General features: G+C 48.3%; 1 protein-coding gene across 2 annotated transcripts in view; it reads right to left on the bottom strand.

Annotated features, from left to right (window-relative positions):
• The window catches only part of LOC121672495 (frizzled-3-like), a 48,007-nt gene extending 30,075 nt beyond the window's left edge, over positions 1–17,932 (bottom strand). The window contains exons 1-2 of one of the 2 annotated variants that reach the window (XM_042045157.1): positions 17,859–17,932; positions 12,925–13,426 (exon numbers count right to left, since the gene is read on the bottom strand). In XM_042045157.1, coding sequence (XP_041901091.1) covers positions 12,925–13,113 — 189 coding nt within the window. In that variant the 5' untranslated portion in view covers positions 13,114–13,426; positions 17,859–17,932. Of the gene's footprint in view, positions 1–5,752; positions 5,997–12,924; positions 13,427–17,858 lie in introns of those variants that run through there. The other variant, XM_042045158.1, reaches the window with a different exon arrangement.
• Between the last annotated feature and the right edge of the window lie 3 nt (positions 17,933–17,935).

The raw sequence follows: 17,935 nt of genomic DNA, 5'->3' as shown, positions 1-17,935 counted from the left end.
CCTGAGCTGGGAATGTTGGAGATGTTCTCCAAGAAGGAATCACCATCCAACAGCTCTCGTGTCTTCCCTGGTTACAATCAGGACCAGCATCTCCTTGGGAAGAGGTTAAATGATTGAATTTTGCTCCTACGAAAACAAATCTCACCTAAATCCTTCAAGAAAAGATCCTGTGGCATCCACAAAGTCTCTGCCCCACAGTTACTGCCCAAATTAAACCCCAAAAGTACTCAGGGGATACAGGGATGCATCTCCATGGAAAAGTCAGGGTTTTTGGTCTTGGGAAGGAGCAGAGCTCAACACTGAGCCACCACAACCATCCTCATAAATAACACGATGCAAACTGAAGTAAGAACACAATCTGCTGGATTAACGTTGTAAGAACCATCCTGGATAGCAGACAGAACGTGTCTGACACACGAATGCTGATATTTTAACAGCTGTGTCTTAATCTAACATTGCAGACCATCTGTTCAATCCATAGCCCAGCAAAACCACACACACACGCTGTCTGCACTCGGATGGGAGAGAAGACTTACATCTTTGGGCCTCAAAATTAAGGCTATTTCACAGAGCAATCATCAAAATGTATTGTTTAGAATACTTCTAATAAAGATATTCTATTCTTTTTCCCTCGTGTTTGCTTTCCAGGCAGGCTGCACTGTCAGTCCAGGACACTGAGCTGTCTTTTGGTGGAAGTAATTCAAAAATCAGCAGGCTGTGTTCCACGGGCATAAATAATGCAGGATGGTTTTCCTGGTCTGCTCTCTGCAAGCTCCACAGCCCTGCTGTCCCCTGAGATACGGAATCACAGAACCATGGAATGGTTTGGGTGGGAAGCGACCTCAAAGCTCATCCAGCTCCAACCCCGACACCTTCCACTGTCCCAGGCTGCTCCAAGCCCCATCCAGCCCGGCCTTGGACACTTCCAGGGATGGGGCAGCCACAGCTTCCCTGGGAATTCCATCCCAGCCCCTCAGAGGGAAGAATTCCTTCCTTGTATCTCTGCATTTACTGGTGTAGGATGCACCCGAACCAAGCTGCAGCACCTCCAAATCTCAGCTCAGCAGCACCTCCCATTTAATTCCACATGTACTCCACCACAGCTGTGACTGTTTCTCTGCTCTCCCACTCCCCAGGAAGAGGCATTTTGCAATTTACAACTCCAGACCATTTTGTTTGTGAGGATTCTGAGGGCTTGGAAATATTTCAGCCAACTTCCAACAGAAGAAAAGTAAAGCTGCAGCACTTAACACTCTTCACATGAAGATGCGGCCAGATTATGACATAAACCAGATTTTCCTCAGGAAAACCTGTACATTTACCCGAAAGTTGGGGTGAAAAATCAAGAGTGCTTCTCTCAGGGTTCCCTGGGGCTCCACACAAAATCACCCTGTGCTGTGAGCGAGTCGACAAAGCCACTACAAAAATCCAAGGTGAGCTTTAGCTGAATCTCAGGAACGACTTCCCCTATTTTGGTATTAGCCATGGAATTCTTCCCACGTGCCACCTGCACAGCTGGACACAAACAACGAGGAAATGAAGTGGGTTTGGGGGAAAACGTCAGTCTTTGGAAAGAGATTGTCCTTTCTTTTATGATTACAATTCTCCAGTGAGTCTGTAGGTTCTGAACAAAAACTGCCTGAATTTATTGGGATTTTTTTTTTCAATTTTTCAAAGAAATTGTCCATCCCAATATAAATTTCTTTCACCCAATCAAGGAATTACAAGAGGGCAACCCAACAGGCCTCTCTATTCATCAGAAATTAATATAGAACAGGAAAGTTAAGACTGAGAATACCTCAATTTACTCCAGTGGATTAAATTAAAATTAATTTATGCTTCTAAATAGAGGAATTAAGATAATTAGCTGGTGACTTCAATTTTTAACCATTTTTAAACCACTAACCATTTCTAAAAAAAACCCATGTGTGAACGCAGCAGCTGTAAATTAAAATTTAAGATTCATCAGGGCAATACTCTCCCTTCTATTCAGCGCCAAGTTAATGAGGTCACAGCTGAATGCTACAGGGGGAAAAGAATTAAAAATAATTGCAATTGTATCCCTCTTTTCCACTGGCCAGACAGCTGTTATCCACCTCTGAACGACCAGTCCTGAAATCCTCACCCAAACCATCAAACTGAGGACAAACCCGAGCCACTGACTCGATTTTTCCAGTTAATAATTCACCAGATAAATATTTGACAGGAATTCCCACAGTGCCTCCACTTGTTTGTTTCTGCGGCACCCTAAAAGGGTTTTTGCTGCTCTCAAAGTAGATTAAAGAATATTTTGCCCTCAAAAGTCCGGGATTTTTCTCCCTGTTGAGGCCAGGAGTTCGTTCCCAGCTCTCCTCTGTACCACAGACGGAGTTTTTGGGGAAAATTGCTCCCACATGTCTGGAATGCTCACAAGGCCAAACAATAACTGGATTAATAAGAGAGAGGGAACACAAAAAGATGATGCAACTGCTCCACACGAGGCCCCTGCCCAGGGTGATGATTCCAAACCCTTTCCCAGTTAAACGGAATAAAGAGAAGCAAACATCTGTGGATGCTGTGGAAGAACCCCTCCAAAACCTTCTTGAACAGTGAATGCCACTCCTAGAAATGTCAGGATGGGGATGGAATGTCCTGCAGGGGAGTTTGGAATGGACACGGAATGGAATCAGTGGGATCAGACTATGAAAGGAGGAAAGACTTCACTGAATTCCTTGAGGGGGCTGCGAGAGGCAAGAGGGGTGAGAGCGTTTTCCCACTGAGTAATTGCCCAACGCTGCAAAAATCCCCTTTTATGTGTCTATAAAAGTGTCCAAAAGGCTGGAAAATGCAGCTGAGGGAAGAGCAGGAGTGGGGCTGTGGGGTAGGGAAGGCAAAAAGAGCTGGAAGCAGCAGGATGGGGCTGGCAGAGTGGGAAGGAGTGTCCGTGCATTCGTTAACGAGCTCAGCTCTTCCCTCGCTCCCGGCTCCCACTGCTTCCCAACTCAAGGATGAGCACTGACAGCCAGAGATCAAAAATGTGTCCTTTAATCCATCCCACCGGCTCTTTTCTGATGGATACAGCGGGATCAGGACATCCACAGGCCACAGATCCCTGCCAGTCCTGGCTCCGACTCCCCCGAGCCCCCTCCGTGACCCTGGAATCTTCAAGGCTGCCACTACAAAGTGGGAGGGGAAGCAAAGGCTAAATTTTAAAAGCCTGGAAGTTTGCAATTCCCAGACAAAAGCAACTGCCTCCCGTGGTGCCAGGGGAAAAAAGCGGCCGATGGATCTGGAGAATTACGCTGCCTTTTTTGTGATACCACTTAATGAAGGTTATTGTCAGCAACAGGGATGATTTCCAAAGGGAGGGGAAAGAAAAACTGAGGGCTCAGCAGGGTCGGTGTTTTAGCCACGAGATTTGGAGGACAGAGTCCCAAATAACTCCTTTTAAATGGTATTTCTCCGACGTGAGGTAAAGACCTTTTCTGGAAGAATTGGATCATCTGTCATTCGAAAAGCCACAGAGGGAAAACTTGGAGGCAAAGTAACTTCCCTGTCCTTTAACAAATTCACATCAAACTTTACAATCTGACACATTTGTAAAACATGCAGGTAAAATGCCACCATCCCACGATATTTTTGTTTCCTTGCCTTTGGTTTGTTTTTTTTTTTCCTTTATTATTGACAACAAGCAGCAAAGCTGAAATCCAAGGTCAAACTTTGTAACCACATTATCCTCTGCAGTTACATTTCCGTGTTGCACCTGCACCGTGAGGGTTAAAATGCACAATAAGGAGGGAAAAGGAATTCTCAGGAGCCGGGATTCAGTCTCTGCTGATTCTCAAGGACACATCATTCACCCACTCCCCCACAAAGACAAGGATGCAGCGATGTCGGATAATTGACAATATGATTGAGTCCTTACGAAGGGGAAAATATGTAATACATGTGAGTTTTCAGGGAGAAATGTTAAAAACATGAGCGATGCTTTCGGAGCTGTGAGGGGGGAGAAGAAAACGAGCGGCTGCCCAGAGCTGTCTCCCTGAATTTATAAAGAAAGACGTTTCTCCTCGCTCAGCGCCACAGACATGACAACTTTTGTCCTATAAATCAAGAAACAGGGAATATGAACGAGTTTACAAATTGAAAGCAACTTTCAGAAGATAAATTTCGGGCTTCCACGCCACACAAAGATGAACTACAAGGAGCCTTCCTCCCTTGTTCAAATTCAAATTAAGCAGCCCTTTGTGCTTCTCTTTTCAAATTTCCTTCCCTGTTTCCATGGGAACCCCCCGGCTGACAAGCCTCGGATGGAGCAAGAGGCCAAGCTTAGCGAGGGGTGTGAAAAGGGGTGGGAGTCAAAGGGCAGAATTTGGCTCGGGAGGACCAACATGCCAACCTTTGTCCCCCCACAAGCGGGGGGTAGCCATAGGAACAACTCCTCGGGACACAGGAGGAGCCAGGGGGGGATCCCGGCCAAAATCGCGAGATGGGAGGAAAATGGGAACGGTGTTGCTGAAAACACAAGGCCAGGACCTCCAGTGGGTCCTGAAAGTGGGTCCAGAGAGTCTTACAAACAAGACAAAATTAAATAAACCCTGAAGGACTGAGCATCCGACTTCGTGCTGGTTCTGCACCCACCTAATTCCACTGAATTGATTTATAGGAGACCGCAGAGAAACTGGGAAGAAGCGATTCCCAAACCCAACAGGAGAATTTAACGTTCTCCTGAAAAATCCCCTCGACTGAAGGGCTCCGGAGGTGTTTTATCAAGGCCTTATGGAGAAATGGAAGCAGCAGAGGGTCAGGAGGACGGAGCTGCAGCTCCCGACACGCAGGGCCGGCTGAGCCGGACGGTTCCGCAGGATACGGAAGGGTCTGGCTGTGGCTGTCCCCACAGGAGTGACGTGACACAGCAGAGTCACACGGCTTCTGTCAGCGCTGCAGCACATCCATCTACTCCATAAAACCAGGAATAGCTGCTCCATAAAAATATAAACGTGGCACCTTCTGATGATTGCAGCTTGTAAAAGAGCCAGCAGGAGGACGAGCCCTGTAAAATCGCTGATGATACCGAGAGGAAAACTCGCTCGCTGTGTCTTTGGCACAAAAAGCAGGGAATGTAAAACCAGCAGGTGGTTTATTGAAGATTAAAAAAAAAAAAATCCAAAACGGACCGAAGAAACAACAGCAAATGCTTCACAGCACGCTCAGCTCATGTAACTGCCAGTGATTTGCGTGGATGTGCTTTTGAACGTGAGGAGTCCAGGGAGAAAATGGATAAATCTGAAGAATAACACAAGTATTTCCCTGTACTGAGCACGGTGCTGGTGCTCCCAGCATAAGGAGCACATGGAATTGTTGGAGCAAAGCCAGAGGAGGCCACAGAGCTGCTCCGAGGGCTGGAGCCCCCAGGCTGGGAGAGCTGGGGGTGTTCACCTGGAGAAGGGAAGGATCCAGGAAGACCTCAGAACCCCTTCCAGGGCCTAAAGGGGCTCCAGGAGAGCTGGAGGGGGACTTGAGACAAGGCATGGAGGGACAGGACACAGGGAATGGCTTCCCATTGCCAGAGGGCAGGGATGGATGGGATATTGGAAAGGAATTCCTGGCTGAGAGGGTGGGGAGGGGCTGGGCTGGAACTCCCAGAGGAGCTGTGGCTGCCCCTGGATCCCTGGGAGTGTCCAAGGCCAGGCTGGACGAGGCTTGGAACAACCTGGGACAGTGGAAGGTGCCTCAAACCCATAAAAGCCACCTGAACTTCCTCTAAACTCACCAGTGCCTCCGAAATCAAAGAAGGAAACTGCAGCCATGCCAGCGAGACAAATATTTCTGACAACTGCTCCTCGGTGGCGAAGTTACTCCAGATTTATTCCTCGTCTTCTCACTCTGGGGTGATTTCCCCTCTGGATCCATCTACCCTGTAACTGGAATGACCATCCCACACCACAAAAAGCAGGGGAAAGCCAATTTCCAAGCAGCAGCAAAACAAAAAGCACATCCCAGCCAAGCCAGCCCGCTTTTAAGCAGCCAAACATTATTTACATCACTGCCTGTTTTTTACACAAAGCCCTCACAAAGATGGGAAGGACCCATCTCTGGGGCTTTTGAGCAAAAAACCCCAAATATCTGTGACCTTGTGGTGGGTGAGGGAGTGGCAAAAGGTAAAACAAATATTCCCCAGATGCTCCAGCAGCACAACGTTCCCTGGCACCTGAATTTGCACTTGCAGAGCGACAACTGGCTGCGCAGTACTTTGTATTCAACTCTTCGGAATAAACCCGCGTGCGTTCCACCTTTGCTGATAATTCCTCCTTAAGGCTGCACCAGCTGCTGCAGAACGAGGCACGCTGCAGAGCCATCTGCCTCCCTGACCCCGAAAACATCCCCCTGTGAATACATCTTGATTAAGACGTGCAGCATTTACTTTCAACTGTATCTTTATTGTAAAAGTAATGTTTTTCCTCCCCCCCCCCGCCGCCCTCCATGTTTGCACTAAGCCATTAAGGCTAAACTTCCCCTTCCTATTTCCACTCGAATCGTCGTTCAGAATTAATCTTTGATCCAGGCAAATACAAACGTGGTGGCAGAGTTCATCCCCAGCGTGCAAGCGCTGGTTTATCAATTTCACAAAACCCCCAACCCTTTCATTCTCTTCGTTTTTCCTCTCACTGCCGTAGTCAGCATTCTAAAAACGCTCACGTGGCACCTTGCTCTCATTAACAAACATCCAAGACTGAAAATCAATAATTCTTAAATTATTCTCTGGCGAAGATGTGTTAGGCAGAGAAAAAATTCAGTGTTTCTCACGCCTGTGATTTTGCTTTAATATTTGGGCACTGGTGATCCCCAGGCAGGAGTTTGAACCCTCGTGTGCTTTGTGTTCATTTTGGAAGGAAAATCTCTTCTTAGTGCTCGTTCTTTCAGTAAAGCTCAGCCCTCAGGTGCCTTTCTCTGGTTTCTTGGAGTGCAGGGGTGGGAAGGAACAACTCAGAGACTGCTCCACGTGATGTGGAACAATTAAGGAAGGATCCATCCCACCTGGAAATGCCACGGGCAGGGACAGCTCCCACCAAGGGTGCTCCAAGCCCTGTCCAGCCTGGCCTTGGACACTCCCAGGGATCCAGGGGCAGCCACAAATTCTCTGGGAATCCTATCCCAGCCCCTTCCCACCCTCACGAGGAGGAATTCCTTCCCAGTATCCCACTCAACTCTGCCCCCTGGCAGCGGGAAGCCATTCCCCGTGTCCTGCCAACTTTGAGAGTCACCACATCCCCCAAACACAAACCACTGCACACAGCAGCAGCCGAAAATTCCATCTTCTCTGCACCTATTCCTGGATGTCGTTTTGTCTGGATTAACTGCTTCCCAAGATTCCCAGCCTCCTTCCCTTTCTTCCTTAGGCCTCCACCAACCTCAGCGCAGGTCCATGAAACGCGGAGCTCTGCGTTTCATCTGAGTGCAGATTATCACCTCCCGCGGCTGCTCTTCCTGTCCAAACCATCGAAATCAGGCACTATCCACGGAACTTGCAACATTCCCTCAGATTATCTCCGATCTTCCTGCGAAAAGGATCCAATGCATGGCTCCAGCACGAGCCCAGCCAAGGCTGAACTGCTCCCTCAGAAACCTCATTTTACAGAATTGTTGGATCATGCTCATTTCTGTACGAAAGCTGCTTGGGGATGTAGCAGCCCTGGCTCTTCCCAGATTGCTCTTTCCCACTAAGGATTTCACCTTTGCATAACACTGGTGCCCTTTGCAGATCAAGCCTGAACCAGAGGCTGCTGCTGCATTTCGAACAGACAAGCCCCAGGTATTCCTCAAGCAGGAATTCCCAAGGACACGATGAGGAATTCCTTGGCCCTGCCCGCACGCCGCGGAATCATCTCTGCGAGCCCAGCTTTGCTTTGACAATGAAACAAATTTAAAAGCTTTACGTGGCTGTATCTAAGGTAAAAATTCCAGCTGGGGATAAGAGAATATAAAATTAATGAAAGAGAAGGCTTTAATCAGCTGGAGCACCGCTCGCTTCCCTGTGATCCTGCCCGGCTCCATTGTTCTGCAGGGATCATAATCGCACACACTAACGAGAAAATTAATCCTTGCTGCAAATTAGTGCCTAAGATCAGGCTGCTTACACAACAGCAGCCTGATTAAAACCCCCTTCTCCATTAGCTTTATGTGCCTGTGCTTCCAGGAGGTTGGGAGGCAGAACTGAGGAATACAGAAAGCCAAGGAGAAGTGTGAAATTTGGGATATAAAGCACAGGGAAGGCAGAAGTAGAAAAGGAATAAAGGTGGAATTAAGGGGGTAAGAAGTTAAGGATTTTCCACTCCACATTCTGCCCATCCTTGGTGATTATTAGCAAGGAAACACCACTAAATGAGCCACTTAATACCTGACCTACCTCTGCTGGAAAAATCCCTCTGATCCCAGATGTTGGCACTGGGCTGGGAATAAATACAGCTATGCCTTCTGTTGGCGCCATTTTAAGCACACTCTGGTTCTCCCCCACTTCAAAAAGAAGATGAAAAAAATGAACTAAGACTCCAAAGGTGACAAAAACAGGGCTGGCAAGGACATGCAGACCTTGCAGCGTGTGAGGTCCGTGGAATTGTCCTCTGTGAGCACCAAAACAGGCAAGAAACAGCTAAATTTGAAACAGGGTATGAAAAATCAGATGTCCTCACATCTGTGGTTGGATGTTCTGTGGCGAATTAACTGGCTCTGCTTCTAAATATTCCAAAAATCCATGACTGGGGTGTCTGTTTGTATCAGTGCCCTGATTCCCTGGTGAGCCCTGGGATGCTGATGGAGCAGGAGCACACGAGGGGACATCACTCCTCTGCCCTTCCAGCTTCTTCCCTCACACTGCAAACCCCAGAACAACTGCAGGACAACACAATTTCTCCACTTCCCCCTTTTCCATGTCCTGGCCAACCCAGCTGCATCCCTCAGTTCCTACTGCTTCTCTTTTTGGGTCAGGAAAATGGGAATGGAGTGCAAAGGAAGAGCACGTTGTCTCCCTGGCCATATGGTGACTGCGTCGTCTCCTTTTTAGGGTCTTTGACCTCCAGTATAATCCCAAAAGACAACTCAGAGGGACCCACTCAGCCCTCAGCCATGTCTGGCTCCTGTCCTTTAAAGCCTCTTTGATCCCCACCATCATTTGTGGGGTCCCATAAAAATCAGGGTGAAGAGAAAGAAGCGCTGGGAGCTTATTTAATTCCAAAAGCCTGGCAATCATCAAATTAAACTGCTTCTCCTCAGCAGTGACAAAAGCTGTCAGCGAGTGGCCACGGGCTCCAACAGGCCCCAAACTTCCACGTTTTCTGATCAAAATGTTTGCCTACAAAACCTGAATTAAGACAGATAAACCCCCACCGCTGGCTACGCTCACACGTCAGCAAATCCTTCAAGGCCGGAGGAATATTAAGTGGAAAAGGGACAGAAGATAATTCTTTGGAGCAATAATAATCCAAAGAGACGGGTAAACAAGGTCAGGTCCCCAAGGGGGGAGAGGGGTAATTTGACTTCTCCATCAGCCCAGGATTTATGGATTTATGTAACATGCGGAGCCGGGGGAGCAGCGCCATCCCGACGCCGCAGCAGCATCCTCGGGAATGTCTGGGAGGGAAGTTCTACCAGCACTGCTGAAACCAGCGATTCCTGATGGGTATTGCCAAAAAGCAGCCTGCCAGCAGGTCATAGAAAACCTCACCAACGCCTCACAGCACGCTGGATGTGACAGCTCCGCAGGGACCCTCCGGAGTCGGGATGCGAGAAGCCCTGGACAGCTCCCGGCTCTGCTCCGGCCTGGACAGCTCATCCCGGCCACAGGAGCTGGGAAGTTCCTGCCCTGGACACCAGCAGCTCGTGGCTCCGTGCTCTGTCAGAGCTGGGGTGCCAGCACCCCTTTATTGCTGCTTTTACAACAGCAGAGGCAAAATAATTCTCATTTCAGTCCCTGCCAGAGCCAGCTTGGATCGGTGCTCGTCCTCTGCCGAAAGGACCAAGATCCTTCAGGGATATTTGGGAATAAAATAACGCTCCTGGAGGCAGCACCCTTCCCCCCTTCAGTGTTCCCAGATTAAAGCAGCCTCGTGGCTGCAGCACAGCACAAAGCTTATAAGGAATTATCTCTCCCAGGAGTAAATCAAGGACTGGGAGCTGATTCCAGCAGGGACCTCGATGGAATATTCTATTTGCCTTTATTTAATCAAGGCCGAAAGAAGGGAGATTTGGATGGGATGCTGAGGAAAAGTAACTCCCTGTGAAGGTGGTGAGGCCTTGGAAGAGAATTCCCAGAGAAGCTGTGGCTGCCCCTGGATCCCTGGAAGTGTCCAAGACGAGGCTGGATGGGGCTTGGAGCAACCTGGGATAGTGGAAGGTGTCCAGGTTGAAACTGGATGAGTTTTAAGGTCCCTTCCCACCCAAACCATTCTGGGATTCCCCGATTTTATTGATTCTCTAACCTGATGATGTGACTTTATTACAATTATGAAGGAATTACACCAGCCTTAAGTCTCAAAAAGGCAACTTAACTGATTTTTCCAAGCTTTCAAGAAATAATAAATAAGTTTTTAAGCAACCAGCAGTATGGGAAGAGAAGTACATTGAATTTATTGATGGCAAGACAACAGCTACAATAATTCTCATTTTTGCTTCACCTCCACTCCTCGTTGTATTGTGCCCTTCCAGCACAAATAAGATGAACTCTTCTTGGGTTTTTTTTTTTAATCAGGAACTGCTGTGAAAAAGTGGAAAACTGTGAGAATGACAAGGCCTTCCCTGCAGCACACCAAATGAATCACCCCGATTCTGCTGCTACATTATTTTACGTTCACAGCAGCCAGGGAGGGGGCTTGGAGACCAGAGACGTTCCCAGAAAATACCACAATGCAACATTCAACAGACTTCGATCAGCCCAGCATTTGAGTGCTCCGTAATGGAGCCACTAAATAATGCCTAAAAAGCCAAACAATAAAAACTTCCCTCTCCCTAAGCGTATATTAAAGTGCAATCTGAGTTAATGCAAGGAATGGGAATATATTGATGAAAAGCTGTGGATTTTCAGTCTTTTTTTTTTTTTTGTTGCTGCTGCTCAAAACCCTGCAGTGGGAGAATTTGAAGCTTGATAAAGCCTTTTCACCCTTCCTCAGAAGCAGCCCATAATCCATCCCCAGGCTGAAACTGCCGCCTTAAATGCTGATTTTATTGGCAAAAGGGAGTGTTAAACACACCCACGCCACCAACGCGCCCCGTGCTAAGCCTAAGAATGGCTTCGGTGTGAATTGCAGCGTTTCACGCCAGGTAATTCCTGCTTTTAACTCGCGTTTCGCACCTCAGAGGGCAGAGGAGCAGCGCTCACCCCCTCCCCAGTTCCCCCCTCGGAGGCAGAAAGCTGCTTCACAAAAATTGGGATAATTGCACCCGTTGTTCTGGTCCACGGAATTACTGCTCCGCTTCCAGCGGCGGCCAGAAACGGGTCTGGAGTAGAAATTATGTTTCTGACAGTTCTCTGAAAGCACGGGTTTGACGTGCAGCAGAAAGTCTGGAAAATGGGCACAGCGCTGGCCACGATCAGTGAAAAGTGGGGTTTTAACCATAAATGGTGCCCACGGCCCGGGTGAAGTGCCACCGACCAGGACAAGGCTGGAAAACAAAAGGGACAGGGGAAGGGAATTCAAATTATCCCAGGAACGAAGCAGCAAAAAAATGCAGGAGGGAAGGCCAAGACTTGGAGAAGGACACTGCAGGGAGAGAGCTGGAACGCTTCCACCTGGAGAGGAGAAGCCTCGGGGATAAAAAGGAGGCTTCCAAGATCTCCAGGGGGTTTACCTGCAGCACAACCCAAAAGGGGATTGAAGGAAACCAGCTGGAAACTGGTGTAAAATAGGTTGGAGAATGAATGAATAAATAAAGTCGTTAAATCCCAGGATGGTCTGGGTGGGAAGGGATCCTAAAGCTCATCCCAGGGTGGGAAGGGATCCTGAAGCTCATCCCATTCCAACCCTGACATCTCCCACTGTCCCAGGTTGCTCCAGCCTGGCTTTGGACACTGCCAGGGATCCAGGGGCAGCCCCAGCTTCTCCGGGAATTCTGTGCCAGGGCCTCAGAACTTGCCAGAACCAATTCTATAACAAAATTCACTCCTTTTGCTCCGTGTTCAGGGTAACGGGAATCTCCAGAGCCATCCAAAGGAGCCATTGCAATCCAAGTCCAGAGTTCCTTCAAACAGCAAATTGAAGGGCAAGAAGCTCAATTTTAAAGAAATCCACCACATCCAATTCCAAACTCTTCCATGGAAAGGCCACACAAAGCCAAGGCTTTGTATCACTTAACAAGAACAATGAAATTCAGTTTCTGTACTGTCAGGAAGAGCATTCCAAGAAGGAAACACAGGATTATTCTTTCATTTCTCAGTCTACAGCACCACAGATTTACCCACAAAGGGTTCCCAAACACTTTAAAAAATACAAATAAACCAAATCTGCACAAATCCCTCACGGAATTTTGAACAGGTTGAGAGCAAGACTTGATTAATATTCTGCATTTCCACTCATTTTAGTCATATCTCAGAACTCCAAGTAAGGAAACTCCTTGGGTGAGATGGAAAATACACTGAAAAATTCTTGTATAAACCAGACTTCAGATATTTAAACTAACAAGCACATCCAGAGTATTTCCCACTCAGTGATATCCAACTAGGCAGGATCTGCAGTCATGGAATAGTTCAACTATTTAGAATATGGCATTTGGGGTTGTATTTGAATTATTCATTACCTTGGTTTGTTGGTGGTTTTTTTTGGTTGGATTCTCTTGTCAATTACTGGTGAACTGAAGACCAAACATTTTTATATCTATTCATACTATATATATTTTTTATATGTATGTATATTTTAAAAATATTTATACTTATTTATGGAAAAAAAATCGTTTTACCTCCATTGCCAGAGCTGCTGTTTGCTGGTCATAGTGGTTCAGGAGGTTGGGCATGAAGGTGGTGTTGTAAGGCAGATCCTGGCACATCCTCAGGATGATGGGCTCGCAGGAGAACAGGCTGTGCCCTCCCGTGGGGGCCACCCAGACATCCAAAATCCACAGGGAACACAGCATCCAGCCAAAAGCCATCCTTCCACACCGGGAATGGGGCCAGGGGCGCAGCCCAGGCAGGAAGATCTTCCAGCTCCTCGTGGATCCGCAGTTTTCACTTTGATATTTCCAGGCCTTGCTTGAGGTTCCTCCCAGCTGGAAGAGCTTTTGTATTCAACATCCTCAGCTCAGTCCAGGAGATGGTATTTGAGAAATCTTCCCTTTTTTTTTTTTTCCCCTCTCAGCCTTCTGTGGCATGAATGAAGTATTAAAATTTCAACCACATTCCCACACCACGGACCCCATGGTGACACAGCAGCACTCCAGAGGCTTCCTTCTTTTCCTGGATAACCTGGAACACAAAACAGACAGAACTCACTAAAACCCCTTTTAACCCATGAAAGTATTTTACCTCTCAATTCCTAAGGATTGCTGCTGGCAGACAAACTGCTTCAACTTCTCCTGCAAGGTCCTTCTGCAAGTTTTAATCCTGTTTTCTTTTGAATTCCTGGAGGAAATGAATGGAAGAATTTGATGGAAGAACTAAATGGAAGAAAAGCAGAGAGACTCCACCCAAAAATGGTGAAAACAAGGGGATCACGTTGATTATGACAGAATATTTTTAGAAAACCCCACACTTTCAACTTGGCCACACTGAAACCAGGCTGTTTGTGACTCAGCAGCTCCACGCACAGCGATAGCATCTCGTTCTCTGCACGGCCTCGGAACTCCTGAGGAATAATTATAAAACAAAAACAAAACCAGTCACCAGCACCAACCCCGCAAGTCCCAGCTCGCCACTGGCCTGCCCAAGGAGGTTTGGCTACCTGGGCTCAAATGTGGCATTTTAATCTGCTTTTCTTGTTGCTGTCCCAAACCCATTTTAATTGCACTCCTCCATCCTCCCCGCCAGAAACCACCCCAGCAGCTGAGAATCAGCCAGAAGATGTTCTCTGACCACCCCTTTTCTCCTCACACTCCCAGAGAGGGGAATTTTAGGGTTGCTCTGCCAGTTCCACTCTCCCCGTGGAGCCAATTTAAACAGGAATCACTCCCTGGGGCTGGATCTGGGTTTTCTCAGCAGAACGGGGACTCAGCAGATTGGGCTCGTCCATGGGAGAAGCTCTGAAATTGGAGGTGGGAAAAGTTCACAGAGCCCTCAGAGCACAAAGAAGCCTCTTTTTAATAACAATTTCGTCTTACAAAGGTAAAATTTCCAAAATCCAGTCTCTAACCAGCTGCTTTCAAGTGAATTAGTGTTTAAAAAGTAACAAGAAATTTAGAAAACTCCAAATATTCCATCGGTATCCCCAAAAGCAAGCAACCACAAACCTGCACACATTCCCAATCTTGAGAGAACAGAGTTTTTCCTTTCTCCCCAATGCAAACACAGCGAGAGATAGGAAGGATTTAATTACCAGACGTGTGCTGTGATGCACATTTTTATTTACACAGGCCCATCTTACGGCCAGAAAAATGAAGGTTTTAAACCCTTGGTGCAGTTTGTGGGTTGGACGGGATAATCTGGAGAGGTTCCTTCCAACCCAAACAATTCTGGGCTTCTCTGCAGCATCACGAGAGGGGAAAGGGTTTGGCTGGAGCTTTTTGAAGACAGGCTGGTTAAAAACAAACATGCAAAGAGGAAGAAAAGACCAAGCTGCTAAAGATAAGCATGTTAAATTCAGCTCATTTGACAACTCGCTTTCACAGGCTGCTTCTCGCTCTCACAGAGACTGGTGGGGAAGCCGTGGCTGAGGCAGCACTGAAATAGGGAAAAAACAGAAATAGGAAAAGCTCCAAACCCAGGAAAAACAAAAAGAGGAGCAAAAAAAAAAAAAAAAAAAAAAAGGCAGAAAAGAGAACTCCCTCCACACCTGAAGTGGTAGAACCAACACAGCTCAAATCTCAGCTGGTGCTCTGAAGTAAATGCTGCTGTGAAGAGTCAACACACTGAGCTTGAACAGATCCAGAGCAGCCACAGTGTTTGACACATGTCCCACGTGACCACGCCGGATTCAAGGCCAATTTCAAGTTGATACGAGCTTGAAAAGTTGTGTCCTTCTGACTTTAGAAATGTAATTTCTCAGACTGACTTTTGGACCATTTGGCAGCTCTGGGAAGAAACGAAAGAGCTGAACTGTCCCATCTGCCAGGCAGCATCGGCCAGCCCTGGAGCCTTTCTGCGCATTCCCAGCTCCTGACCAGGACACCACAAGTTACAGACAGATAAAACCAACTCCTGCTTAGCTCTGTACAGCTCCCTGGCAGAAAGATTGGAAATAAATGGTCCCTTCCAACCCAAACCAGTCTGTGATCCCATGTCGGACAAGGTGCTTAATCCCATTGGAATCCATTCCTTTGGGTTTAACATTTTAATAACAGAAAATTCAAATTCCTCAGATTCCGAAAAGAAACCCCCAACCTTTGGAGTGTTTTGTCATTTCCAGAACTCTGGATTCACAATTTTTTTTTTGTTTGCTTGTTTGTTTCTCCTAAACCAACTCCAGCGGATTTTGTTCCCCAGTTTGAGTGAGGTCACCTTGCAGTGTGGATGAGCAAGGGATTTTTTTTTGCTCGCTGTAACTGAGGTGTAATTGCAGTGATCCGTAGAAAACCCTTCACAAAAAAGGTCCAGAAGCAACCTAAGATGAACTGTGCTCACACTAGTTAAAGCCAGCACCACAGAAATCGGACAAATCCAGGCCAGGATGTGGAGTCTTGGGAAAAACTCCAAGAATGCTCCCTAGAAATCACATTAATGACACACAAAGCAGCAGGATCCGAACACATCCACCCATCCTCTGCCTTCCCCCACAACCTCAAGCTGAAGAAAACACGCAAAAACAAAGACCCAAGAAGCCACAAAATTTTAAAAAAACCCCAAAACTTTTAACTATGCAAAAAGCAGTAAAAATTTCACCGTGTCCTTTCAGGACTTTCCCATTTTACGTTCAAGATATTAATTACCGGACCAAAAATAAAATTAAGAATGTATTTACAAGAGACAGGAAAGCCCAACAAAATATACAGCCTGGCCCATCCCAGCGCCCCTCCATGGGAAAAGTAAAACAATTCCAGGTGAAAGGAAGCAAAAGGAGAAGGATTCCATTGCGAAAGGAGCCCCAAGTTTTGCAAACGAGCCTATGGATGAGCTATTAATTGGTGCAGACAGATGGGTGCTGTAATAAGCAATCCTCAGTGTCAGGAGAGCTCCTTACCACAGATCCAGTTTGTACACTCTTTGTTAGGCCTCTGCATACGAGATTTTGTGGTTATTTTTATATGTATATAAAAACAAAACACTTTCGATGACACCAGGGATAAAAGAGGAGGGGAGGCCTCCCCTTCCACCACAAGCACTGCAAATAAAACGCAGGCAGAAGGAGCAGTTTGTCAGTGTGGTTATGGATTTTTACATTATTTATCAGCAGAAGAAGCCCATCCAACTCTTGCTGGAAAGGATTAATTAAGACATGCACAGGCAATTATTATAAAGCAGTGAAAATCACGAGGAGAACGGGTTGATTCCCACAAGGAATTTTTTTTTCAAAGAATAAATTTCAAAGTTCCTAAGGGAGCAATGAGGAAGAAAAAAAAAAAAAACCAAAAACAACTCATCGGACTTTAGAAAGAAAGGACGGAGGGGGATTAATTCACACTTATCTGTCCCAGAGAAATGGGGAGATAAAACAACACACCAGACTCCTCCTGGAGGAGAGGAAAATGTCACCTCGGCCATTCCCCACCCGATCCTGACCCTGGAGAAAGGAGAGGAGCTCATTCACTGCGTTTCCCCAGCCCATTCCCACCCACACGAAGGCACAAAAGGAGAATACATTAATCTCCCAACTCCATTCTAATTACTCAGCGGGAAAGAAACTCCAGCGCTGCGCTCCCTTGTTCCACTTCTGCTCCGTCTTGAGGGACAGCCACACCGTAATCCCCCACATCCTCTGTTTCAATTAGGAGCACAGAGGGAGGATGGAAAGGCAGAAACAATCCTGGCGAGATTTTCCATGATTATCACGGAATCGTGGAATGGTTTGGGTCGGAGGGGACTTGGAGCACATCTAATTCCAAGCCCCCCGCCATGGGCAGGGATGCCCACTCATCAGACATGGAGGGACAGGTCTGGCAGCTCTCTCCGTGAGCTCGTATTCCACGGGAAGGGGCTGGGGGGGGGGAAATCCTCCGGTTCCCCGGAATGGGAAGCAGGCAGGCTGCCGGCTGAACCAGCATCCCTTTCGGATCCTCGCCGCGTTGGAGAAGCAGAAGGAACAAGTGCACAGGCGGGACCAGCATCCTCTCGGATCGCTGCCGCACGGCCGAAGCGCAGGGAGCAGATCCACGCCCGGCACAGACGCACCGCATTCCCGGAGGGATTCGGGGAGCGCAGGGACAGCGCCGGCACCCCCGGATCCCTCTGCGAACGGAGGGTGAGGCACCAGCATCCCTTCCCCGGGGCCGCCGCACTACGGCACGGCGAGCTCGGGGCCAGCATCCCCGGCCCCGCGGGGAGGGACGGGGCGCGGATCCGGCGCCTTCCCGGCGCTCAGCACCGGCATCCCCCGTCCTCCGCCCGCCCAGCCGCAGCAGCAGCAGCAGCAGCAGCAGCATCCCCCGTGCCCGGGCTGCGCCCCGCCGCTCCCCCGGCCGCAGGGCGCTGCGTGGCCGCCCCGCTGCACGGCCGCCGAGCCCCGGCACCGCCTGTCCCCGCGGCGGGCAGGACGAGCCCCGGAGGGCAGCGCCGTGTCCCCGCCGTGCCCCCGCCGTGCCCCCGTTACCTGCGCGGCTCCCGCCGCCCTCACGGTCCCGCGCGCTCCCCTCGGGTGGCGGCGGCGCCCACCCCAGCCACCGGGGA

The sequence above is a fragment of the Corvus kubaryi genome, unplaced genomic scaffold (assembly GCF_017639235.1).
Source record: "Corvus kubaryi isolate FWS band 111438036 unplaced genomic scaffold, C.kubaryi_AGA036_p1.0 62605, whole genome shotgun sequence".
Classification (NCBI taxonomy): domain Eukaryota; kingdom Metazoa; phylum Chordata; class Aves; order Passeriformes; family Corvidae; genus Corvus; species Corvus kubaryi.
Note: the sequence above shows the minus strand (reverse complement) of the source record. Positions and strands in the feature narration are given on the sequence as shown.